Raw genomic sequence first — 26,960 nt, forward strand, 5'->3', positions numbered from 1 at the left:
CTTGGTCAGCTCAGAGTATACATGCACTTTGAGAAGGAAAATTGGTCCAATCACAGCCTTTTCTATGAGAATTGGATCGCACAAGAGCTGCCATAGCATCGGATTGAGGAAGGAGATCAGCTACTGGAGTTTATCCAAGCTCTGGTTTACAGCTAAGTTTAAGCTTTATTTTTTTGTTTCAAGGCCGGAGGGGCACCTATTGGCAATGGCCAATATGGCATTCTAATATTGACAAAGAAAACCATGTTAAGGGGTTTGAGTAAGCTTTTATTGTACTTGCTATAGTATAGAACCGGGATGGTGCTTGGGTTTTTGTCAAACCTCTGAAACCAGGGTTTCACCCTCATGGGAGAATTATAGTTTACTATATAGTTTATAGTTTTTTAGGGCTTGCATTGGGGTTCCAACCATGATGGTCAGGCATTTCGCTGCTACGTACTTACATGATGCCCAGATGATGCAGCGTACTGCGTACTGACACCATTTACACTGTGTAACCACACTAACTGACTCATGAAACTGGATGGTCCAAAAGTGAGAGCTCTCTTTATAACCACATAACCAGCATTCCCTTTCCTTAGTAAGTGCTCTCATTTAGAGATTTGTTGGATTCCAAATATATCTTGTCTTTCCAATTTTTCTATGCACTTACTTGACCTACCATGAATTTGTATTCACCTTAGGTCTTGTCTACCACTACAGAACTTGGGATTGTACACTCAAACTTTTGGCTAGTCTATCATTAATAAAACTGAGCGGCCTTTAAGGATAATTGGCTAATCCAGCTATTTCCTGCCCAGTCCTACTGTCATGCCAGAGACACAGGAAATACATTGTGCTTTCAAATCTGTGTTCAACTCACGACTAATGATGGCCTGCCACGTTGGAGCCGCTGCTGACTTAGAGCTACATTCTATAATAACAGAGAAGTTTATCTCCTGTAATTGGATAGAATTTGTCTAATAGACTTGAATGGGAAAAACTGCTACTCAGTTATCAGAATCCATTTCCAGGAAAAGAATTGAGGCATTAGTCTGAATTATCTTTTATTATCTTTTGCTCTCTTCCACCCTTTCATAAGAGTATCATACTTTAGACATGAATCATCCCATGATCTCGGACTTTGAATAAGAACAGGTAAGAAATTGGGTTCTTAACAGGTTAAAAAGAGAAGGGTGCACTCATTTTTAGTTTTTTTTTTTTTTGCCAGACACGGCAAAATCGATTAAATACACGGAACAGATGTCATGATGTTCAGATGTCATAGCTTTTCCTTTCAGAGCCCAGCAGCCCACCAAAATTATAACCTAGAGCAGCAACAATATGACAAAACCTCAAGATTTCAGCTGGTAAAGAGATGAAATGGACAAAAAAACAGAAGGAAATTAACACTTAACTTCTCTCTCAGGAGTTCACATTCTTCCCTGAGAGTTTGTTCAAAATCTAGCTTGAGACTTATGGGTAAATTTCATTTGTTTCACTTGACTTTTTTTGACATCAATGTTTTCTTCTAAAAAATAATCGAGTTGACAGGATATTTGCTAACAAATGTTCTTTATGGAATTATTGCAACAAATAAACAACAAGAAGAATCTACACTCATATAGTGGTCCTAGTGCTTCCAGACCTGGGGCTGGCTCCCCCTTATTCCAATGATAAAACAGAGGTATGGTCCAGGCATTCAAGGTCTTGTGCAGCAATTTTATTGGAAAACATAATTAAAGTGCAACGTTTCATGCTTCAAAAAGTTCTCAGTGGAAATCAAAATGTTGTGCATTGATTCTGTTTTCCAATAAAACTGCTGCACAAGACATAATGGAATTATTGACACTTGTATGAGTCTATTATGCACCAAGGGAAACAAATAGTCAGCTCAATGAGAAAAATAAGTGAATTTCTAACTGAAACATAATTTCTAACCAAAACTGAAATTCTAGTATTTCCTCCCTCAAGTGTTGCTACTCCTGTGTCTCCCTCCAAGTCAACGGTGCTACCATCAGCTCCGCCATGCAGACTCGCTGCCTAGGTGTTCTCTTTGACTCCAACCTCTCCTTCATGCCTCATGTTCAGTCTATCGCCAAATCCTGTTGTTTCCATCTCAAAAACATTGTGCGCATCGGAACCTACTTAACGCCAGATGCAACTAAGGTGCTGGTCCATTCCATTGACCTTTCTCGCCTTGACTACTGTAATCCGCTTCTCAGTGGTCTTACGTGTTCCCAACTTGCGCTGTTACAGTCCATAATTAATGTGGTGGCGAGGCTCATCTTCCTGTCCGCCCACACCTCCCACGCCTCACCCTTCTGTCAGTCCCTACATTGGCTTCCTGTAAGATATAGGGCTCAATTTACAAAATTCTGCTTCTTGCTTTCAAATCTCTACATAATGCAGCTCCCACCTATATATCCTCACTAATACACAAGTATGTCCCGTCTAGGCCCTTACGCTCTGCTAAAGACTTATGTCTATCTTCTGTCCGTACTCCCACCTCTGATGCTCGCCTTCAAGACTTCTCCAGGGCTGCACCGTTCCTGTGGAACTCAGTTCCCTCCTCCGTTAGATGCTCACCCAGTCTCCACTCCTTCAAAAAATCATTAAAAACCCACTTCTTCATAAAAACGTATCAATTAAACTGTTAATAGATCCCGACTGATTCCTCTCTTGCAACGGTCATTAGACTAATACTACCCTTACCTTTTATGTCACTTTATCCCACTCCCTCTAGAATGTAAACTCATTGAGCAGGGCCCTCAACCCCTCTGTTACTCTGTGTCCAACTTGTCTGGTTACAACTAAATGTATGTTCGTCCACCCACTGTAAAGCATTGCGGAATTTGTTGGCGCTACATAAATAATAACATAATAATAATAATAATAATAATAATAATAATTTTGTTTGTGTGCAACCTCAGCAAACTATCAAGAACAACATACCAATATGAATATTATCAGAAAGACTTTGCTGAGGACCCAGACACATCCACGGTTAACATCTTTGTAGAAACCTTGCATGCTATGTGACTGATCCCTCCATTCACAGGGGTTTTTGGACATTCACAGCCTCTTTATTTAATGAAGCAGAGCACTTAATTTTTTTTTTTTATAAAAGGGCCACTCTTTACTCTTTACACACATTGAAAAAGGCTGATCCCAAAACACCATTTACCTCCACTTGTGCCCTAAATAACGGAGTGTCCAGTGCTTTTATCTACTTATACATTACCTTTTAGCAGGTTTCAAGAGCCAATTAAAGTTCCCAACCTCTAAATAATCCTTTCTGTACAAACGTTTTGCACATCCAACAAGCCTAATGCTGTAGGACATGCAGAGTGCTCAATATTTTAGGTAACTGCTCATTTTTCCCCATTTCCAATGTGTTCTGTTCTTTTCTTTTCTTTTTTTAAATAACGTGCTTCTACAAAACCATCATGAGGATTCTGTAATAATACGCACAGAAGCAGAAACCATCAAATTAGTCTTTATCTTTTACTTTTTTTTCGAATGTCCTGTTGTCTTGACAACCCAGCAGAGACTCTCAGCTTCAGCTGTTTGCGAAGAGAGAAATAATACATACACTGTGGAAACTGCAATAATGATGGCGTACATTTTTTTTATATAATCGCACAGGGATGCAGATCTCATTTGCATAACGAAAATCTTGTTTTTCTCTTTTCAGCAAGGATATATAATGGAACGCACAACAGCTCTACTGAATAATCTTTGTACAAACAAATCTACACATGTGTTTGTCACTTTGACGCTATCAATCCTCACTTGTTTAAGCAAAACAAGTAAATAAAGATTAACCATCTGAGTGTCATTGGGGTGAGTCTTGCTATTGACCATCAAATGTAGTCTGAAATGGAACTGCCATTGGGTCTGTTGGCCAGCATGGACAAAATTATCTGAACTGGCCATTCACATGGCGGGACTTCTCTCCAGATGCAACTGACTCACACTGCATAAGTTAGCTAAAGGAGAAAAAATAAAAACACACTACAGAACTACAACAAGTATGGAAAATATCCACAAGTGTAATATCCTGATGTGTGTTGGCTCTTGAGTCTGAACCAAGTCAGTAGTTTAAGACTGAAACTTTAAATAGAGGGCTTCTGACTAGACTTGAATAACAAATAAAAATAAAACAAAGCTTGCAGGAGTTTTGGAGCTGAGAGTCCATCTTCCAAAATAAATATTTCTCCTGTTTGATACAGTCCACAGATTATTGGGTTCATGGAAGCGGTGAATGAAGGGTGTCTGACATTTGGGTGCATGTTTTCCTTTGGCGCACTATGAGAGTGGTTAGAGTAGCCCAAACCTGTCCATGCCCAATCACCACACTTCTAGTAGTAACTACCTCACTTCAAACTACCTTTTCCCTTTTTTGCCAATGCCTATGTTAATACATTTTAAATTAAAATGAAACTGCCACGTCCTAGGGTTTTCAATGTTATGTTTTCTTATTCTACATTTTTAAAATATGAATATATGAGGTGTGAAAAATAAAATGAAATGCCTCTTTATTCCGCAGGTCTGTGCAGCCACAGTACAGCCTGTCAGTCATTATTATAAATTCTGTCCTTTCCATCAGGCAGTCCGCATAGAGAGAGCAACAACGTTTCTATTTCTCCTCTTTAATTGCAATGTTTGCCTTGGCTTTTCCTTGTCTGAACTGGATTATGATGGCATGTGTAAATAAAAATAAAATTGAGCACCTCATGTAAAAGGTCAACACAAGTTGTCCGTGTGTTTCAATGTTTTATTAAATGGTGTGCATTGCAGAGAAGTGACAATCCCCCTTTAAATAATAAACAAGTGTGGTCAAACTTCGAGACAGCTGGGATATGGTTTGTGAGGAGCAGGGGGAGAGGCCAGGTTAAGGGTAGGGAGAGATGTCTTCTTTATAGAAGAGAAACACGGGTAGATCAGTTATAGCAAATAAACTCCTGACATTAATTAATAGTATTTAAAGAAAATCTGTCACCAAAAATAAGCTTTATCTAATCTGCTTCTATATAGCTCACCGTGTCTGAATCTCATTTTATTTTATTTTTTCAATGCTCTATTTTTCATAAAATACATAAAGAAAAGTAGGAACTACTTTCTATCATGTATACCAGTTAACTTGACAAAACATGATAATGGGTGGAGCTTAATCAATGATCTGTTTCAGTTGGCAAGATTTACCCACAATGCATCAGTAAGATCAATAGCATAGAAGGGCAAAAATCAGACATTGTGGGCAGAGGAGAACAAAATGGCCGCACTCAAATATTGAGTTCTGGGACGAGGACAAAAGAGATAATAACTATGAATAAACAACCCATTTTCTTGGCTGCACATCAAAATATTCACAGACTTGATTCTAAGAATATTACCTATCTCTCATTCGGTATGATTTAACTACTTAATTTGTAGGAAATATTTAATTTTAATTTTATTTTGTTATATGTATGTATATTATTATTATTATTATTGTATTGTATTTTAAATTGTTTGAAATAAAACGGTAGTTTCCCTTTACGTTTTCAAACTAACATAGGCTACTTTTATTCCTCCTAGCAATGCCCATAATTGTATATGTGAAATATATATAGCCTCATTTATTGAGTTTATTTCCTGATGATGGTTTTGCCTTTGGCATTTATTGATCAATGATGTGTCCTGTGGCATGTGCTTCAGGGCTATACATTGTGATAAGGTGCTCTGAGAATTGAATTCTGACAAACAATGATTCATCAGGCTTCCAACATGCAGGGCTTCCCACAAGGCTCGAGAAATTATTAACCTGAAAAATGGACCATGGGAGCAAAGACAGAGAGAGAGGTTTTTCACAAGTGGCTGAGAAATATCATTCTGTGCATGATATAATTTTGATAAACAATGGGAAGGACCAGGTGTCGGGCAAGTGGCCAGATTAGCTACAAGTCCTAGGGAAAAAAGTACAAGACACTTGGACAAAACTTGATGCACACCACGTTGCCACAAATAGACAATATCCAAATAGGCAATGATGGATGAAGATTGAGAGGACATAGCTATGTAGGAAAAGCTAAAGCAATCTGAATGGCAATGATTAAACAATGTCAAGCAGTCGACTATAAATGCAGACCATATGTCTAAATTTAGATGAAAGCCAACTGCCCTAACTACATTACATTCAAGTGGTCCAATTATCTTTAAACAAAGTATTTATATTTTATGTCTAAACAAATTTATTGCAGATTAAAGGCACATTGCAATGAGTATTATTCCTGTGGAGCTGTTTTATACACTAAGACTTACCAACAATATAAAGCTACTAGAAAAGAGGGACATTAGGACAGGAAATAGGAGGAGAGGGAATGGGCTTAAAATAGGGACTGTCCCTCTTAAACCACTTGGGAGGTATATATTTTTGTAGGCATGTGAAAACCTTAAGTTTTATATACTCAATGCCACTCTCTATTCCCTGGAGTATCTCTCTATGAAGACTCCCTCCATGCCTTTGTCCATCTCCACCCTTCTTCTTGCCCTCTGAGGTCAGCAGAGTCATAACAATGCTAACAGTGTCACTACTTCCTACTTGATATTTCACAGGACCATCCACCACAGGTTCGTAGGTTACAGGGTGGGTTCTTATCTCAAGGTGTTGTATCACAACAATTGATAGTGCTGTCCACAAAGCTGGGGTTTATAACAGAGATGCTACCATGGCTTCTAGTGGAAATAGCTCTGAAAGGTCAAGAGGTAATGAAGGTGATGCTTTAACCAACTGAGCTATCGCGTCTGCTTACCATATAGTTTAAAATTATTTTGGATTTTAAAAAGTATGTTGCATTATTTATCCTGATCGTTTCCTTTTTTTGAATTCATCTCAAGACAAATCACAGTACATGGATCACCCACAGGACACAGTTTTCAATAAAAACGACATACCATTTGAGCTTCCTCCCACTTGTCTCTGTTTTCTTCTGATAGCAAGTTGCTGATGATCTGCACAAAGTTCTTTAGAGAAAAGGAAAGACAGTCAGTATTTCCAAGGCAATTAGCATATGGACAGATTGTTACCTAGATGAGTTGTGAAGTTCTGAAGAACATTTTGCTTTTTTCACTAACTACATGCATCTCTTGATGTTACTTGTCGCATTTCATCCCACCTCTCACACTATAGCAGATTTAACGTTCAATGCAAAGACATAAAAACGTGAGCTGGAGATTAAAAACACTTGGCATGCTCTACTATGTTCATATTTTTCTTTGTTGATCAGACTGGCATTACGCTTAATTACTTGTCTTCCAATAATGTACTCTTTATGCACTTGCACCAAGCATTTACAGTGAGTTATGCCTGTTTGTGTCAGAATTCCAATGGGCAACTTATCCAACATGAAAACAACATTCAGCAATTTCATTAATGGACCGCCTCGGCAGTGTTGTATATCATCATTTATCTCCAACCCATTTTATGCACCAAAATTCCCTGTCTGGTATATTGTAGGTGTTCTAGTAAACACAACCACTTAAAAATAGATAGAAAGACAGACAGACCAAGAGACAGACACACAGTTTAATAGATAGATAGATAGATAGATAGACAGACAGACAGACAAAAGAGAGATAGATAGATAGATAGACAGACAGACAGACAAACAGCCTGGCCCGAGACAGAATGCCAAACAGCCACACTCAAACATACACAAATACATACGTACACACATATACAGGTATTTTATATTGTCTGTTTCTCCAAACATTTGTGCTAGTAGTTTGTTTTCACAAAATGTAACACTTTCTTAACTCTACACAGTGTACATATTTGCTTATTATAATTTCAGTTAATTGACTAAATAAACTAACATTCCTCTTTTGCCGGGATATGACTCAGATGTACAATTGTTTTAATTTTTGGGGGGATAATTAACTGCATGTTATGTTTGCTCCTTTTTATTAACTCCGACTAAATACAATAAAACTGCCAAGCATACAAAGGGAAACTTTAGATCAAATGATGATCTTGTTGGAGGATGAAATATATTTGTTATAAAAAAAAATAAAAATAAAGCTCATTTAATGTTTTTTCATATTTAAGTAAACAGATAAAACACAATAAACATGGTAAAGACATCCAGAACATGACATAAACGAGGTCAATAAAAGGTACAAATCTATAATATAGCACCAGTATGAATATGCTACTTGCAATTAATCCAGGAGCCTACAAATTAGTACATTCCATTGCCCTGCCACCCCCTCACTCCCAGCTATGTAAAGGGTTAAAAAACAAAATGTAAACGCTTAAAAATCCCTCAGTGCTGGGCCGGGCTCCATCAACGCCAGCAAATTGGGAAACTCATAACACATGCACGGCAAATGCTGTGCCCACAATAGACCTTCCCCATAGGAAAGCATTGAATGAAAAGTGTGAGGATGTCGCTTCATACAGAGTTAAACTCAGTGAAACTGCAGGAAGTGCCCCGAATGTCCCATTAATGTACAAATGTTATGTGACAGATGGTCAATGGCATCAAAGATTCGCACTGTATGAGGCATATAGGAATATTCCTTATTGCAAAATACAATGATTGTTTGAGGTAAAAGGTTAACCTGCCATATGTACATCTATGTAAATGACATAAAATAGAGGTTAATTAGGGTATAAATACTTAGTAGTTTACAGCAAGTTAGTAGATTCTACTTTTATAAACAATTTGTAAATATGCATGACTTCTTTAGGTTCTGGCAAAAATATTTCTTGACTTTTGGTGTCTCTTGAAATCGTTTCGTCTAATAAAGTTTGACAGATCCAAAGAAATTCCAATTTAACTAGTTCCAAGAAAAGTTACAATCCCACAGGTGGGTTACCGTTTTGGGCCCCTCCTTTATTCTTCACATAAAGATGATAAATTGGGCCAAAAAAGTTATTGGTTCTGGTGCCCCGGTCTAACGCCAACATACATGATCAGAGTATTACAGATAACATTAGAATTTGCAGATATAATCTTATTCCATGCATCTTCTTTATGTTCCACATCCCTCATTTTTTTTAGCCAAATCAAAGTCATGGCATAAGCTCACCTGAACATCATTGGATGAAGGGGTATAGTAAGCCCGGCGAAAGATTTCTGTTAAATTGCGCAGGGCATCAATGGTCGACATTACGTCCCCGCTATAACTGGTCCCTTCTTGTGTAACATCTACCAAATTCTGAATCACCCCTGAGACACCTTCCCCAATCAGCCCTCGCTGGGCTTTAGCAAGATGATCCCGTATCTACAACAAAATAAAGCATATCAATGAATTGTGTACTGTTATATATAATAATATAGTAACGTATATTTTATTAAAACAAAATACACAGATTCCAATGTGCAAAACTGCTAAATTGCTAAAATTAGGAATTAGAAACTCAGATTTTCTTGTCTGATTTGAATCTCAAACTTATTTTGTTTGCTTTCACTGGAAGTCTATTCTAAATATCTTTTAACCTTTATATATTGGACATTAGTGTTTCCATGTATCTACTACATTCGTCACATTTGGCTTCCACTGGAAGCCTGATCTGCACATCTACCATCCTCTCATGATCCCTGTAGATGTTTGTCTAATTAAACATATAAGAACCAGCCAACTCTGACGAAAAGCTAAGAAAGTGTGCAGTGCATTCCTTTGCTAGTTCATACCTCTCAACTAGTCAAAGAACTAGAGGTTTATTGGTTCCTGTAATATCTAATCGGCTTCAGTTTCCATCCACTCAGTATCTACTGGATCTTTCTTTGAGTGTCACTTTAAAAAAGAGTAGCTGAGACCCGGAATAGCCTTCTAGGGGAAGCAGCAGCAGTTATAAAAAAAGTGTAAATCAATATATCGACTAACTTTAATGTCCATAGAGTAAATATTATCGGCGATAGAAAGTGTAGAAGATGCTTTATAACCACAAAAAGAATCAAACATTAAAATATACTATGACATTTCAAAAATGTATTCTCATGTTATAGTTACTTATCTGGTAACTATCACACGGTAACAGGTGAATATCACATAGTTTTTATTCCGTGTTACCATTTGGTGATTAAGCATTGAATTGTGTAACAATTGCATTACTAGTGGAGTAACAGCTATTGAGTTTCTAGCAAATGTTTAGCTATGGTCCCACAATTCACAGCTCATTATTTCGAAGTTGCACTTGGACAACAGTTGTTCTGCTAGGTTTTGGCTCAGCCTGTTTTGTAACAGAGGTATTATGCATGGACATATCTCCCCAGCTGAGTACATTTGCCCACAATGTTGAGCAGATTTTCATTTTGTGCCAGTGCTTTGCATGGTGCCATCTATAACAATATGGCCATAGAATCTTGGGCTCCAACAAATATCTATAAATATACATTTTATTGGGAAAAAATATGTATTTGGTAATATGTATTCTTTACTTGTTCCCCCCTCACCCCCCAAAACTACATAGTTAAAATGTAAAAAAATTCACATACTTATAAAATATATGTAAACTGATAACAAGCAGGAGACGGGCTCAATTTAAAGAGGAGATTTGAAAAGCATTTCATCAAGCTAATAAGTACACATAGTAAAAACTCTTATAGTATTCAACTTATCAAATGTCTTGTATGTTTAAAGCATTGTAGAGAAACTCCCGAGTTCTGCTAATATGCCATAAAATAACAAATACATAAATAACACTTCGGATCTTATAGAAAAAAAAGTGAGAGAACAAATTAATTCAAAGTACAATAATAAACGTGTATGGAAATGCCAAGCATGTTCTCTTACCATCTGCTGAATATTCCTGTAGTCAAGGGAAACGCATTTGATGTAAGTCGGAGTCTCCCAGTATGCCTCGCCTTCATCATCTAATACACACTTTCGAAGAACCAGCCCTGAAAGGGGATAATAAAAAAGAAGAAAGGATACAGGATGGAGATAGCTATCTTCAGTCTTTGTTTGTTTGTGTTTAACCTGTTAGAAGTGGATTCCTTCTATCCGCATCTTTTCATGTACTTTTAAGGCTAAAACATTACAGAACAAATGTAATCAAAACCAAATCATATAGTTTATGTAATGTCTAGTCTTGGATCCTCCAAGGAAAGGGAAGTCAAATAGGGGGTACGAATATTGCAACTTTGAATTGAACAAATTCAATTGTACACCTATAAAGCACCGAACAACTCTAGCCCCTCTTATATCTCCTCACAGATCCATAGGTATGTCCCTTCTCGGTCTCTCCGCTCTGTCTGTGATCACCTCCTGTCCGTTGTTCGCACCCGTACGGCCAACTCGCGTTTGCAGGACTTCTCGCGGGCGGCTCCCTTCCTATGGAATAGCCTGCCTACCGCCATCAGACTCTCCCCTAGTCTTGCATCTTTTAAGAAGTGCCTTAAACCCCATCTCTTTAGGAAAGCTTATGGCCTCCAAGACTAACCCCTACCTCACATTCCTGTCTCTTGCTCTCTCCTGAAGGGCAGCCCACCTTATTTGATTGTAAATTCCTGTCCTAATGTGTTTTACACCCCACCTCCTATAGAATGTAAGCTCGATTGAGCAGAGTCCTCTTCAACCTATTGTTCCTGTAAGTTTATTTGTAATTGTCCTATTTATAGTTAAATCCCCTCTCATAATATTGTAAAGCGCTACGGAATCTGTTGGCGCTATAGAAATGGCAATAATAATAATAATAATAACAATACAAGTAGTTGTAATGTAAACCATGAACTTCACGGGACTTGCCCTTGTTGACTGCTAGTGATAGCCTCCATGAGATCAGTTATCATCCTATTGACTCTTTTAGTAATCGCCTAACCCTCTATCTTTAATTGGATTTCTGTCACTATCTTTTACAAACTGAATGTTTTCTCTATCCACTTTTTTGCTTTAATCACTAACAAGTTTTATTCACTAATGTTACAATTCACTGTGAATTTCAAATTTAAGGTCAAAGTAACCGAAATAAAATCAAATATTATCTAAGTCATCTACACTTCCAGTTTAGCTATTCCAGCCTTAATTTAGAAATTCAACTTAAAATTCACTTGAAATTCTCACTTTGGTTAATAACCCTGCCATTGTCCATTGTCCATTGTCATACCATAGTCATGCTCCTTTCCAGTGAATAGTGGAGCCATTATTTTTAACCACAAGCTTTACTATATTGACTTTGCCCTCTCTTTTACTAAAGTCCATCTCAATGTTCTCCTGCCTTTATATTGAAAAATATCGTAATTATATCAAAATGTCTTACCACTCTACTATCATAACCCACTCTTTATGAGTTGACATCTACCCGCAATGTCCCTTTATAATTCACAATGCATGTACCGACCAGGCTCACCTTCATTAACTTTAACTTGTCTTGCACTTGCCCACTATAATGCACTTGCCCACTATCTAATTTTGTACACAATATTTCGTATCATTTATTATTTCTAATCCGACTCCGGTACTTCTATAAGATCACCATGACTGCTCCATTCACTTCAATATCTGTATCAGAGGTTAGTCTGCTTTCAAGTCCTTAACAGAACACTCCCATAACGCACCATAACCACTACAACACCATAACCACTGCAGCACCATAACCACTACATCATGCTATAGTGGTAAAGGTGCTTGGAATGTTCTTTTAATACAAAAAAACTAATTACATTTAAGTCACTAAATTTCAATATACTGATTAATTCCTTTCCGCACGGCAGTTTACCACTGTTTCATCTGCCACAACATTTTACGCCCACTATTTGAATTTATTGTACAATTTTACTGTACGCGTCACATAATGAATTTAAAGTAATGAACAGAATTAGAAATGGCTTGAACACCAGACAAAACATCTTCCTTCCTGAATGTATAACACATCTTTTGTGTAATGACACCCTGCTTGCAAATTCCAGCATGGTCTTCTTCACCTCTTGTTTGCATATGTCAACATGTGATTGTCATCATTATTCATACAGCTCATTAACCCACTGTATGCTGGTTCTTAGTATGTTGCATCGTTATCAGTGTTGTTATATGATATTGTTGTATTTTTCGTATTATATGGCTTGTCCTAGCTCTATCTATGTTATAGGAAAAGTAGTCAACTTAAGTCAAGCATGAATTTAAAGTTGAACTTATACTGAAGAAAACATTTTAACAAAGGTTGTGTAGGGACTCGCAAGTTACTCCACACTGCTAAATACAATTTACTCAAAATGAGGGCAATACAGAAAATAATAATTTTATTTGCCAATTACTGAATGGATGAGATGCTATTCTACAGAATGGGTACTGCAAACACAACTTGCAATGCACCTGTCCGTCTTACCATTCACTGAGTTTGACCAGGGTGTGATACAAGCTTACAGATGTGGCTAGCATGAAAAAAGTAAATATATCAGATGGTCACCACCTCCGATGCAACAGCTATAGCCTAGGAAATGTATCTGCTTCTATTACCCGTGGCATTCCGAGGACATCGAATTGTGGCCGTCTCGCCTGCTGGAGTCTCTTGCCAAACAATAGAAGCAACATTTTCTTCAGAACAAATCTCGTGTGGTTCTACAAAAAAACAACAACAAAAAAACAATATTGCTAATGGTTAAACTGTTATTGAATTATTTAGAAAAGAAATAACTGAAACACAAGAAAATGTGGAAGCCCAGAGAGGCCATGTATTTTTAATATTGTCCTGACTTGTTTTCTCGGGAAAACAAGTTGTTTTCTCGAGAAAACAACTTGTTATCTCAAGAAAACAACATTTTTTTGCTCGAGATAACAAATCAAAAAAACTATTAAAAATGCATGGCCTCTCTGGGCTTTCGTAAAAAAACAATGTACGACTGTTTATTAAAAATCTAATTCTTGAGCAAAGTTCCAAAAGAGAGTTAAAGTACCATGGAAGCCAACATAATCGTTCTCCAGGCTGATTCACTTCTAGATCTTTGATTCAGAATTGATCTCCAAATAATCTTTTATTAATAAAAAATATTCTGGGGCAAAATTCTAGAAGTGTTGAAATCACCATCAAAATCAACGGATCCTGAACTTGTTTTTGCTCACGGCCGCACTTTTAGAACAACTGCCATTTATAAATAATTCCTGGAGATTCAAAAAGTTAATGAAAAGGGTCAGTCTGACTCTGTCAAAATTGAAAAGTTCATATTCAGCCACCTGTCTTTGATATTAAAAAAAAAAAAGGTTGTATTAATGTTGCAAAAATAGTTCTTTCACTGTGTGTTCCATAAATCTCCTCAACACCCAAACACTATACTAGATCTTGCTCTGTCTATGAAATGAGTTTTAAATAATAATAAGCAGAAAGGCTCTAATGTGAGTCTAATGGACACTCCACTGCCAAAATAGAAAAAATCACTCTCTGGTCGATATATCCCCAATGAAAACATGCATGCATCTAATTATGTATTTTTAAATTGAGGATATATCTAAAAACAGCTTTACCCAGACTTTCTGTGGCTGTCCAATCACAGACTCCCCAATGCAGCTCAATGAGAAGTCAGGCAGGTGCTCTGGGCAATTGCTGTCTCTAGAGTTTAGCTCCAGTGCGCTAAACAAACCAGGAAGTAATAGGACCGGTTGTTTGGTTGATAGCCAGAGGGGTGTAACCAGGTTAATTTATAAATGTGACACTTTCTATTACAATCTGCACTTTTTGTAAAATGAAAAAAAAAAGAGAAGATACACACATAAAGCATTGTATCAAGCTAACGTGCTTTAGGGGTACATGGCGTCCCTGAATAAAGGACCACACCAAAGTCGGCTTCAGAAATGTAGAAAATAAATGCTATAAACTAACTGCTAGATTCCTTGTACTCTATTCAGCCATTACACAAAGTGACACATTTCTTTGCATGGTGCCTTAATAAAGTACCAGCATTCCAGAAGTGAGTTTTTATTTTTGATTTTTAACATTGTGAATCGAATTTTGACTGGAATCTTTTCATTACACTTTTAATAGACATTCTGGGCAGATTCATTGTAGGGGTAGGTTTTAGCTCGGCTCACTAAGTGAAGCCGCTTTTTTCCATTTAATGCTTGCTTCAACACTTCTAAAGCATTAGCAGATGGACAGAGTAGGCACATATATCATTGTAAATTCTGCTAATCTGTCTAGCCGTGGAGTTTTCATAAATGTGCTGACACCAGTTTCAGTTTTTTTCTATTTAACCCGTTCTCTGTGATTCCCTAATGATTTTTTTTTTGTGATATAAATCAAGTCGTTATTTTGGGTTCGGTGACAGGCTGAATAGGAGGTTTGGTTAAAATACAAAATCTCAAGTTTCTCCCTTTTTTCCCCAAGGAGAATGTAGGAGTTATGAGTAATTACTTATTGGCAGTGAATTTCGCCATAAGGATGATACAAATTAAAAAAATAAAACAAAGTCTTTAAAAGACTGATACTGGTTTGCCAGCTTAACCCCTTAAGGACCAAACTTCTGGAATAAAAGGGAATCGTGACATGTCACACACGTCATGTGTCCTTAAGGGCATGTCTGAAAATAAAAGTCGATACAAACTCTTTCTTTTTTTGTTATTTTGAATAATCTTCCCTTTTTTTTTAATTACTGGAAATGCAAATAAACCAATTTCATGTCCGTTGACACTGAGTATATACAGTTTAAGGACTTCATAATGTGAGTATGATTTCCTTTACAATTTATCATCAACCTCTTTGGATGTTATTCCCCGGCACTTGGATTAAACCAGTACATAGTAAGATGTTGAATGGTCTTTCCAAGCACCATAACAACTTTGCATCATTGAAAAGGTTATGATGCAGAGAGCACCCTGCATCCTGCCCCCTTCCTAATTTAGCATGCAACTATAACTGTAATAATGTGCAACTGATGCATCTATTAGCCTGCTTTCTGGGCAATTACATCAAAAGGCAAAACTCTTTTCCATTTTAACTAATATAATAGTGGTTTAGTTTGGAAAATGTTTTATTATTATTATTATTATTAAGTGACTATACTCTTAAGATAATATGAAATAGTTATACTAGAAATTTCAAAAGTTACATTTCTTAACTAAACAGTGAAAGAAGAAAAACAAACATTTACAGTTACTGATTTCAAATAATCACTCTTTATGATCCTGAAGATTAATATTAATTGATATATAACACTTCCCCAGCTCAGTTAGAGGAGCACCCAGTTTTTAATGATCTCCAGGCTTCTAGTTTCTTAAGGACCAGCAATGGTCTATATGCCATCACAGCAGCCTGGTGTTTAAGGATTTCAATTGGAAACGCAAATACATTGTTTCATGAACACAGTAGAACGTTCTAGAACTTCTGATGCCCAATAAGCGGACATTCCTCGACTGGATATGACCTTTAGATGCCAGAATTTGATGACTGTAAAGAATGTAATTGGCTCTCAAAGGGCTACATTCAATCTGGGCAGACATTTTTAAGCTCCATGGAACAGTTAATTAGAGTGTTTTTATAGTGTATTTCTTCAAAATAAAAACCAGTAAACAATAGCAGCATTCAGCGGAAGATTTCAAAAGATAATCTCCACTGAGTGTAAAGCTGGGTTAGATGTTCGGCAATCAGAGGGTGGATACCTCTATGTGTTTAAGGTTAGCGTTTTAATCATAGGTATAATGTACATAGTGTCTTAAACTAATGAGTCCTTCAATCTGTAATGATCAAGAGGCTCGACATGAACTTCTAGACCAAGTCAGATAGTTTCTGGAGTCTTAGCTATCATGGACACATTTGCTTGTAGCACACTTGATGGTAACCTTTCCTGCTATTCTTTATTCAGGTATAAGAAAAAAAAATCTTAACTTTCTTGGTCTTAATCATTTTAAACGTCACTGGGACCTGGCTCATTGGGAGAATGATATCCTATGTGAAGTGGGAATTGGGATCCTTCGAGGAATTTGTAATATGTTCAAATTATGTTTTGCTGATATTTTACACAAGTGAACCCTCAGGATCTCAGATTGCATCTATACTGTAATTTGTGAAATATAGGGAGCACTCAAAAAATCACCTTAAAGATAAGCTCTACATCTAAAGAAGCATATATGTATTTCTTATTTTTTAATGTATACAATTAGTCATTGCAAAAAATAAAAAATAAAATGCTCACAATTTGAACAAATGTTACCTAAGCCCTAAAAATAATATTTCATTAGTTGTAGAAATGCCCTCTAGTCTTTTAATTCACACCTGCATGAATCTATCTATCGCGGAGTTACCTGTGGAGTCTTCAATGAAGACGACGTCACGGGTAAATTCAAGATTGATCAATTCATTCAAGTGTAAATTAAAAGGTATATGATTCATACCAGCTGAAACGTACATGTGCACAAGTCTAAGTCCCTCTGCTGCCAATGAAGATTAACCCCCTTTTTACCGAGCACTCCAATTCCTTGTTAGTGCCATATCAAGCTGTTGTGGACAAAAATTCATATGAGGCTCAATCCCTTTGATTGTTTATTCCACATAAGCTGTTTAACAAATCACTCACTATCCCATTACAAGAAGTTCATATTTCAACTCCCACTAGTTTCTGTCAAAATCTCACGGTGCATGATGGGTGGTGTAGTTCAGGGACAGGCATCTGATGGGACATAAATTGCTACTAGATTGGTTTGTGGGCTTTTATTTTACTCTTATGGTGGATCTAGAAAGAGAAGAGATGAAAACAAGAACTGACTTTTTTTTTTCTTTTTCAAGAACAAAATTGGACAGGACATAAAATGACAAAGGTTGGGTTTACGCCCCCAAGTCATTGGAAGTAATGGGTTACCAAAAACCTGAGAGATTCCATCTCTTGAAAAGATGATATTGCGGTCATCCCACGGGTGAGGACACACTTCTTCAAAGAGTATGTTTGTTTTTGGTAGAGCGTTTACATATTGGGTCATTTACTAAACTGAGAAATGTCAGAGTTCAAAGAGAATTCAGTGTGAATTTCCAGGGCGCGTTACTAAAGTGAGAATTCAAGGTGGATTCAAATTGAATTTCAAATTTAAGGCCAGAGCAGTCGAACTGAAAGCAAAACTGGCTTAGAGAATGTTTCCAGTTTGGCTTCTTTGACCTTACGTTTGATATTCACTTCAAATTCTCACTTTATCAAACACCTGTGATAGATTCAACATATCCCTCTGTGTGTGTATCTCACCCAGTGATGTTGGCATACCTTGTGTGCTCTGTGTTCTGACGGCAGATGTAAATACAGGGAGGTCACAATATACAAAGGAAAAAAGAATATTTCTCATCAGAATAAAACATGTTTAAAAAGAAGGGGATTCCAGTAAGACAAAGTGGTTATGGTGCATAGAAAGTTGATTTACAGAGAAGAAGGAATCTGTTGCATAATTAGATTCTTTTTCATTCTGCATTTCTATCTTCTGAGGTCACACAATAAATTCTGTGATTGTAAAAATAATAAAAATCATTGTTTCTCCATCATCTTGATGAACACAATGCAGTGCATGTGTAGTAAATATATCATTTAGAAATGACATGTTTATAGTGGATTTTCCCAGTTAAGATGGTTAAGCACTGATCTCATTCTCCATCCAGTATACACATACTAAACAGTCATTAAGACGTGTACTTCTAGAGATTTGTCTGAGAGAGATTTAGAGTGGGTATGTGAAAATGGTAAAAATGCTTCAACATAGAATAACAACAGTCATAAACTACTTCTTAAATATGATGGAATGTGTCGGTATACAGATTCTGCAAAATGAATTATATACAGGAAATACATGATCAATCTTTTTCAGTGCTTGCTTCTGATTGGCTGCACAGCATTTTGATTTGGAACACTCACATGTCTCTAGACCCTCGATGTATACAGTACACGTTTTGTGATTCGCAGGCAGTTTATATTTGGTGTAACTTGGTCAGTAACAGCCATATAGACAAACCATTGTTAACCCCATTTTAAAGCTATTTACCTGGACACTTTTTGTCGTTGCACTGTTTGGATTCTTCCGCTTGTCCTGGGCAAGGTTCACCTCCAAAAAATGGGCCATAGCATGTTCGTTCTCTTTTCTGTATACCTCCGCCGCATGTTGTCGTGCAGCCGCCCCACGTCCCCCAGACCTGCCACTTCCCATCAACTGCAAAATCAGGGAAATACTGTCAGTGACGTTTACAAATTGTATGTATGGGCTGTTTTTGTTTTATTTTACTAGAAGCTCAGCAACAATACAAATACATTTTACATGCAAGATTACCAACTATTTTCTAAGATTGCAACAGTTTGTATTATTGTATTTTTTAATTAGGTGCTCATCATGCATAATTTGAAGTTAAATAACTGCTGTTGAACTCAGACACTGTGAGGGATGTACAATAAGTCACTTTAATAATCGTATTCTAGTAGGTAATATATCCAGCAAATTTCAAACTATTATTTAAAGAGATTCTGAGCACCATGTCTGTAACTAAAAATAAGTCATCCGTAGTCTGCCATTGCACCTTTGCACGCTCGCACCATCCCTTATCTCTCTCCTCCGGGATGAGATACATAGAATGACATGAATCAAGTGGTACCTTAAATCATTGCTGTTCTGAGATTCATGCTAAATGCATCATCCCCCATAGAACTCATAGGAAGAGGATAAAACATGAAGTGCATGTGCTTAATGCACTGCAAGAAATGAATGAGATGCACTCGGGGAATGAGTAAAAGCCCAATCTTCCTTTTATTTGTAGGAGGTCCTCTCATTCAAGTGTTTTTTTATAATAATACAAATATAGTTGACCCAGTACCTGGACATTGTGTTAAGAAGCATTCTCTTGTGTCTGACCACTGTCCAGTGCACTCTGAGCCACCATACGATGGTCCATTGCACTCTCGTGTCCTCTTCTGAGTACCATTGGAGCAACTGGCTGAACAAGTGCTCCAACTTGACCATTCAATCCAGTTACCATCAACTGAATAAAAAAGGGTAAAAAAACATATTTCTAACAGAAAATTTGTGTTTATATACAGATTTCTATATCTACTGGAATATACACGTTATCAACCGACTCATTTAGATATTATTATATAGTTATAATTATTAACACACTTGATTGTACTTGACTATTAAAGAAATAAACGCGGAATTAACACTGCTGGGCTTGGACCTGTGACCACAATGCTTGTACATGTCAGGTACTGTTCAGCGGGCCCACTAAAACACTAAATGAACTCACCGAGTTATAATAAAGAGTGTTTTATAGCACCTACTTCACATGAATATCAAATTAGACAGAATGCCAAAGCAAAGCAAAAAAGCAAAATTAACACAATTTAAATCATAGCATTAAATAAATTAAGCGAATGCACAATCTTTCATTTACACATTTGCATCGTCGTCTGATGTGATTCTTCTTCAAATTTGTTGAGGAAAAAAAAAAGAGACATATTCATTGTAAACAAATAACATTCATAAACCCTTTCACTGCTTAGCACTCTTTGTTTTAAAAATGTTCTCATGGTTTATTAGACACGTGGAATGTGTGATTAGGACATAAATGTATGAAGAAGCAGCAATCATGCTTATAGATTATTAATATTCAGAGACAGATAAGAAGTCACACAATGTAAATGTACACTTTATTGAATTTATTTGTGCATTATTCGTGGAAATATTGCGTGGTGTAAAAGTTCTAAAAACTATACAGCATCTCTTAACGTTCAATATTTTTCAGGGTCTAAAATATTAGCAGAGAAACACAATGTTTCTGTGAAAAATGAATAAGTACATAATGCCCACATGCAGCAAGCACACGTGGAACCACCATCTAAAAAATGCATGGAACGGGAAAAGGATAGCAGCCTGCATTGATCTCAGCATTGCTCTGAGTCACATCAGGTCTCTCCTCCCCTCTATTTGTATATAGTTGGTCTCCCGTATACCATCCACCTTTAGGTAAATTTATACTACCCCCAGTCCTTTCTGTGTTTCCATCCTACTATATCACAAAAAGGAAAAAAAGTACGTTGGGCAGTTTGATCTCAGATATTTATATTTCTCTATCATTTCCCTTATTGCTCCATTTAGTCTGATGCCCATTACATTTTTACTGCACCAATTACGGCTTCACTTTAAGTAATAGACTGTGATTCTCAATCTGTATGACATCACCCTTTATTTATCACCTGGCCATTTCCCTAAGAGTTAGATTCTATTAAATGGGATAAGCTTAACACATGTAAGTGAACAGCATGTTTGCCATATAAGTCAAGGGGAGAACAGCTATTCAATTACAAGAAATAAACTAATCTCCTCTAATAGAATCTAGACCTAAATCCTCAATTGTTCACATAAACCACAACTGTTCTGATATTGGCCATCACATATATCTCAACCCACATTATCTCCTTCAGATCACAAGCACGTAGGTCATCTCGATAAGCACTTTATAAAAAGAAAAAACAATTGAAATACTAGATTAGAAACTAACCATTTAGAGTAAGTTAAATTCTATACCCAATTATTTGATTGATTGCTATAATAACCTGGATAAAGGTGCTTCCTTGGAAATATATAAAAAATAAAAAATGGATGAACTGAACAATTTCACATACCTGGGCACAAGGCAATGTTACAAAACTTGGTCTGCTTTTCTGGTCCTTTGCATTGCTCACCACCAAACTGAGGAGGGTTACAAGTCCGTGTTCGTTCCCGGAATCCTCGTCCGCAGGTTGAAGAACACAGACTCCAAGGGGACCACTCATCCCAAGAGCCAGGCACTGTATAAATACAAGTAGCAACAGTCTGAACACCGACTTCATTTTCATTTTCTCAAGTAAACATAGATATAACATGATGGAATCAGCAAGTCTTCGCTGAACGTTTAACATTTACATTTTATAATTAATACATTTAATGATAAGTAAATAATTTATAACTACAGCCTACATTTATCAACCAGGGAAAACATGTTTTGTAATTTCTACATTTTTGATTATACATAATTATTTTTTTATTAATTGAAATTCTGGTTCTAGAATAGGGGAATGTTTATTTTTATTATTTAAAATGTGTCAAATATTTTATTAGTAGCTAAGACAGCTGCTCGGGGACCAAAATAAATTGGTCCAGTTTTTTGTTTTTTTTATATTTTGGATATTTTAGTTAAGAAACTTATTTTTTTTTTTTTGTTAATGCAACTAGAATTTGGTAAACATTGTCATTTCATATAATAAAATATTTTATTTAAATAAGGTGTGTGTAATATTATAACAATTAAAATTGGGCAATGTGAAAATAAATAGCATAAAAGACTGTAAAATTATTAACACGTTATACCTGGAACATATATTTATACTTTACCGATTCCAAGATAAGAAAATAGGTGCTTATTGTTCTATAATACATTGAAAATGTATCTTTTGTACATTTTACTTTTTTTGCATTAAACAAAAACTGCAATAAAACATTGCTTTATTTTTCTGTAGAAATCTCAGATCAACCAGTTATTATAATTTAATATGAGATGTTATTAACTCACATAATGAAAGACTAATAAGACAAATGTGTCCTTTTTCCCCACATCCATCAAAGCAATATACTATAATAATTAAAAGACAACACAAACATTCTTAATGACGCGCAAAATATATTTTTATAATCACACATAGAAAAAGGTCACCCTAACTGTACCCCAAAAGAAAACACTCTGCCTTCAAAACACAATGTTTTTAATAAAAAAAAACATATGCATAAAACAACACCATTTAAACACTTGAAACGGTTAAACGTTGTAGTATGGTGAACAAAATAATATAGAGATTTGATTGTAACATTACCAACCACCCACTGTGGATTCAATGCTGACCATTGTTCCACTGCTACGTTGCCATGGCAACCGGCATGTGGAATTACTATATAAATATATACAAGTAATAATGCTGTTCCACATGACAGTAAAGCAGTGAGGAGCAAATGACTGGCTCATTACATATTCACATATTTATTGCTTACTATGTAAAACAGGCCTGCACTCAGTAATTATCAGCTTCAATGTTATTAGATGCCACAAATAAGTCCTCAAAAGCTACTTCAGCGTGAACAGTGAAACTAGAATGGAAATAAAGCTAGGTACAAAACAAGCACAAGACGGGGTACACATATGAGTAGAATTGGGTGTAGAATATTTATTTTCATGGTCCTCTGGTGGGTTGTTATGCCATGCCATTGTGGAGAAGAAAATATATTGTTGTATTATTACATGATTCACAGGAGGTCCAGACTGGTGGACCCAGTGCAACATTGTCCCTTCTGCCTGCACTCCACCATGACGATGGCTTGAGAGAGCATGACAGATTAACAGAGACTCTGGCACAACTACAAAGACAGACAATTGGATGGATTGATGGACAGACAAAATTATAGAAACCGAAGGACCAAGGCTCCACCTTCTGCTCATTTGCTTTGAAGGCGCTAAATTGTGGATGCTAAATTCTCACACCAGTTTTCCCTTTAAGTGCCCAATTTGTAACACGTTTTATAATTGGTTCCTCACTAACACAGACAGAGTATATGGGCTCTGACAGTTACTGAATGTCTCTGTAAGACAGCCACTGAGCATTTTTCCAGATTTTTGGGGGGATCTGATGACACCCAGTAAACATGTTGGTGTTCATGTCCTCTGAGAGGAAGAGTTGTGACATGTTCAATAAAATAAACTTACTCTTGGTAAAAACCAACATGTTAAGCCACACACTATGGTAGTTTATGAATTCTCCTGAGATGAATCAAACTTCAGAAATAATTCCATTGTCAAAATGTCCCCGATACATGTCCGGGGAAAGGTAACCAAAAACTGACTTTAAAAAAAAAAAAAAAAAAAATGTTGCTAAAGATAGATGATAGAAATTAAGAAAGTAAGACAGAGCAGAGAAAGAGACACCATGAGAGGTATACACAAAGATAAACAGAGAGAAAGACATCAACATTTTTAAAGCAAGAAAAAACAGATACAGATTGAGAGAGACAGGCATGCAAGTAGAGGCAGACTGCCAGACAGAAAGAGACAGACAGAGAGGAATAGTTAGCTGACTGTAAAATGTACCTTGTAATTTAACAATATTGTCAAGTACAATTTCTCACCCTCTCATGTATCCCATGGGCACTTCTAATAAGGCTAAGGGCGCTTCAGTGCTACTTTTCATTTTACAAGATAATAATATTTGTCCGTGATTGCTGATATTAAGAGTACTTGTTAACATTACATGTGTGTGGCTATCAAAATATATTGCTATGCAAGCTTGGCTAGAAATAAATAGAGAAATTATATTCTAAGGAATTATTTTATATAGGATTTAGAGGATACATGATTAGAGTTCCACCCGGTGGTTCAAATTGACCCACCAGTATAAGTTCGAGTCGTACATCGAGAATCATCTTCCCGGTTGGATTTTTTTAACTTTGTATTCTAGCAGAGTATTAAATAACTATGGCGAAACCAGAGAGGTTAGCACTCAAAGGGTGTGTTAGCAATATGTTTAACTCCATTCTAGGATTCAAAGATTTAAGACCGAGGAGTACAATCAAGGAGTCATTGAGTTTTGCACTGAAAAGAGATGCCACAATCTAAAAAGGCTTTCACAGTGAATAACAAAATACTTCCAGGCTTCTTTTTCTTATTTTGTAATATGTCACTCAATCTCTTTGCTGCCTTACACCTCCTACTGTTCTTCTGAAGAGATAGCTGGATAACACAATATCTCAACCTTGTGCCAGAATATTATTTAATTATCAATTCCACGATTCCCTTTCCCTACAAAACAATTATCACAAACTCCTCTGAGATAGATAAAGAATTGGAAGAAAAATATAAAACAGATGTAGGAATATGTGAAAGAAGAACGTGATAAGCTTGAGCATTTTGCAACTTTTATTAATGAAACTATGAGGTTAAATGGATATTTAGTGTACAGTAAGTCTGGATAGTTAGCTTTGTGTGTGTCATACCTGGGACTACCGCGTAGCACTTGCTGGCTCAGAAGGTTACTATGAAGGTCCTGGTCCCACGCCACTCTCATTTGGGTGAACGCCGCGTGCCTGGATACCTCCAGCTCGGAGGTCATGCGGCGTTCTCTCCATGGAAGTGCAGACAGCACTATCTGCAAGGTTGCCGGATTTCCATTGCAACCTCACGCCACCTACAAGCTTAGTTTGAAATTACAGAACCCTGTGGATGTTACACTATATACTCACCTTTTAGTGATGGCATGGTCTGGTCAGGACATCTTGGTTTGCCCTGCACAGGTCACACCTCTTTGTGTGTCCTGGTGCAGGGTGATGATGGTGTCCAATATTATTCTTTGTAACACTATATAAGTTCCCCACTTGCTGGGAATCATTGCCCTGTCGTGGTTCTTGTTAGCCCGAGAGTGCTTGCATTGTTATTCTGTTTTTTTTTTTCTGTTGCTGACCCGGTTTCGTATTTTGACAATCCCGACTCTCTGTATCTATTTGACTCGGCTTGTTTTCTTGTTCTTGTGTGCCTCTGTATTTCTTGACCTAGGCATCCTTTATTAATATGATTTCTTGCCTTTTTAGGCATATGTTAAGTCCGGCCACTCTAAGTATCCTGTTATTCCTTCTATTTTGGCTAATACCATTCTTCCCGTGTCTAGGGGTTACCCCAATCCTGACAGTGTGTATAATGTGGGAGTGTGTCTGTATACAACTGCCATACAACTACCACAAATACTTCAGTAGACTTGGAGAATTGTTTTCGGCAGAATATCAATGTGGTCGAATTTGGGCCCATTGGCAATTCTGGCAAATAAACTTAATCTGAGCCACAAAATGTCCTAATCTCAAACCACACGAATGCCAATTTGCTTTGGGATTCGAGGCAAACTATAGCACCAAATAGTTAAAAGCATTGTGAATATATATTTTATACATTTTGAATTATATATCTCCATTATAAATCACTATATTAGTTTGCCGAAATAGATAATTTTAAGTAGCCTTGTAAAATTTGAAATTGCATTTTTGTGTGTACACTGTTCCTTAATCTGTATTTTGTGGAGATCATTATAAACCCCGCAGTAGTAAAAGGGAGATATTATACCTCCCGTACTCCCAGGGGCTGCTCGCTGTAATAAAAGACCAGCAACTGGGCAGCTATGGGGGCATGTCCACCCTCTTTTTGCAACCTCCCTTCAAAATGGCATTTCCACCCTGTCTTCTATATTTATTTAGAGCCCTGCACCCACTAACCAGGATGAGGCTGAGTGAGTCACTAAGTGGTGGTGGGGCATTAGGTTCACCCATAGTTAACTAATTAGATCCCAACCACTGACCATGTTTGGAGGCGGGGGGCACTAAGTACCCCCCCATTCATTTTATTATAGCCCCAGCTGCCACATGATTACATTTTGTTTTGAAGAATAAAGCCATTACACACTACAGCATGTAGTTTGATGGCATCTTTGATGAACGCGAACAATTAAACTGAATGGATGGATAGACAGACATACAAACAAACATACAAACATACAGAAATATACCACAACTCACTGAAATAATGTAGTGGTTAATGGTAAAACATTAGCTAACATCCAGATGATATTGTACAATATAAATTAAAGTTATATAATAAACAATGTATACGATAGGACGCAGAGTGTGGACTGCTTTACAAATAGGGATTAAAGGACTGGAGACCGGGAGAATATCTCATAGGATGAAGAAGGGTAGTACGTAAGTATGAGGCAAAACTAGAGACATTCTTTAGACAAGAAATAAAGGTCAGAGTCAAACAAAGGATGGGTACAGGTTGCTATTATTATTATTGCCATTTATATAGTGCCGACATATCTCGTAGGGCTTTACAATATTATAAGATGGTGAGATTTAACAATAAATGAGACAGGTACAAAAACTTAAAGGTAGATGAGGACCCTGCTCAAACGAGCTTACAGTCTATAGGAGGTGGGGTATAAAACACAATAGGACAGGAAATAGCAATCAAACAAGGTGGGAGT

The 26,960-nt window shown here is 36.7% G+C and overlaps 1 protein-coding gene across 2 annotated transcripts in view; it reads right to left on the minus strand.

Annotated features, from left to right (window-relative positions):
• ADGRB1 (adhesion G protein-coupled receptor B1) overlaps positions 1-26,960 on the minus strand; it is a 500,908-nt gene that overhangs the window by 174,285 nt on the left and 299,663 nt on the right. For both annotated transcript variants that reach the window (XM_063451001.1, XM_063451000.1), the window contains 7 exons: positions 21,540-21,704; positions 19,733-19,897; positions 18,913-19,077; positions 13,426-13,527; positions 10,765-10,871; positions 9,058-9,252; positions 6,919-6,987 (listed from right to left, as the gene is read on the minus strand). In XM_063451001.1, coding sequence (XP_063307071.1) covers positions 6,919-6,987; positions 9,058-9,252; positions 10,765-10,871; positions 13,426-13,527; positions 18,913-19,077; positions 19,733-19,897; positions 21,540-21,704 — 968 coding nt within the window. The remainder of the gene's footprint in view (positions 1-6,918; positions 6,988-9,057; positions 9,253-10,764; positions 10,872-13,425; positions 13,528-18,912; positions 19,078-19,732; positions 19,898-21,539; positions 21,705-26,960) is intronic.

Source organism: Pelobates fuscus, chromosome 4 (assembly GCF_036172605.1).
Source record: "Pelobates fuscus isolate aPelFus1 chromosome 4, aPelFus1.pri, whole genome shotgun sequence".
Taxonomy (NCBI): domain Eukaryota; kingdom Metazoa; phylum Chordata; class Amphibia; order Anura; family Pelobatidae; genus Pelobates; species Pelobates fuscus.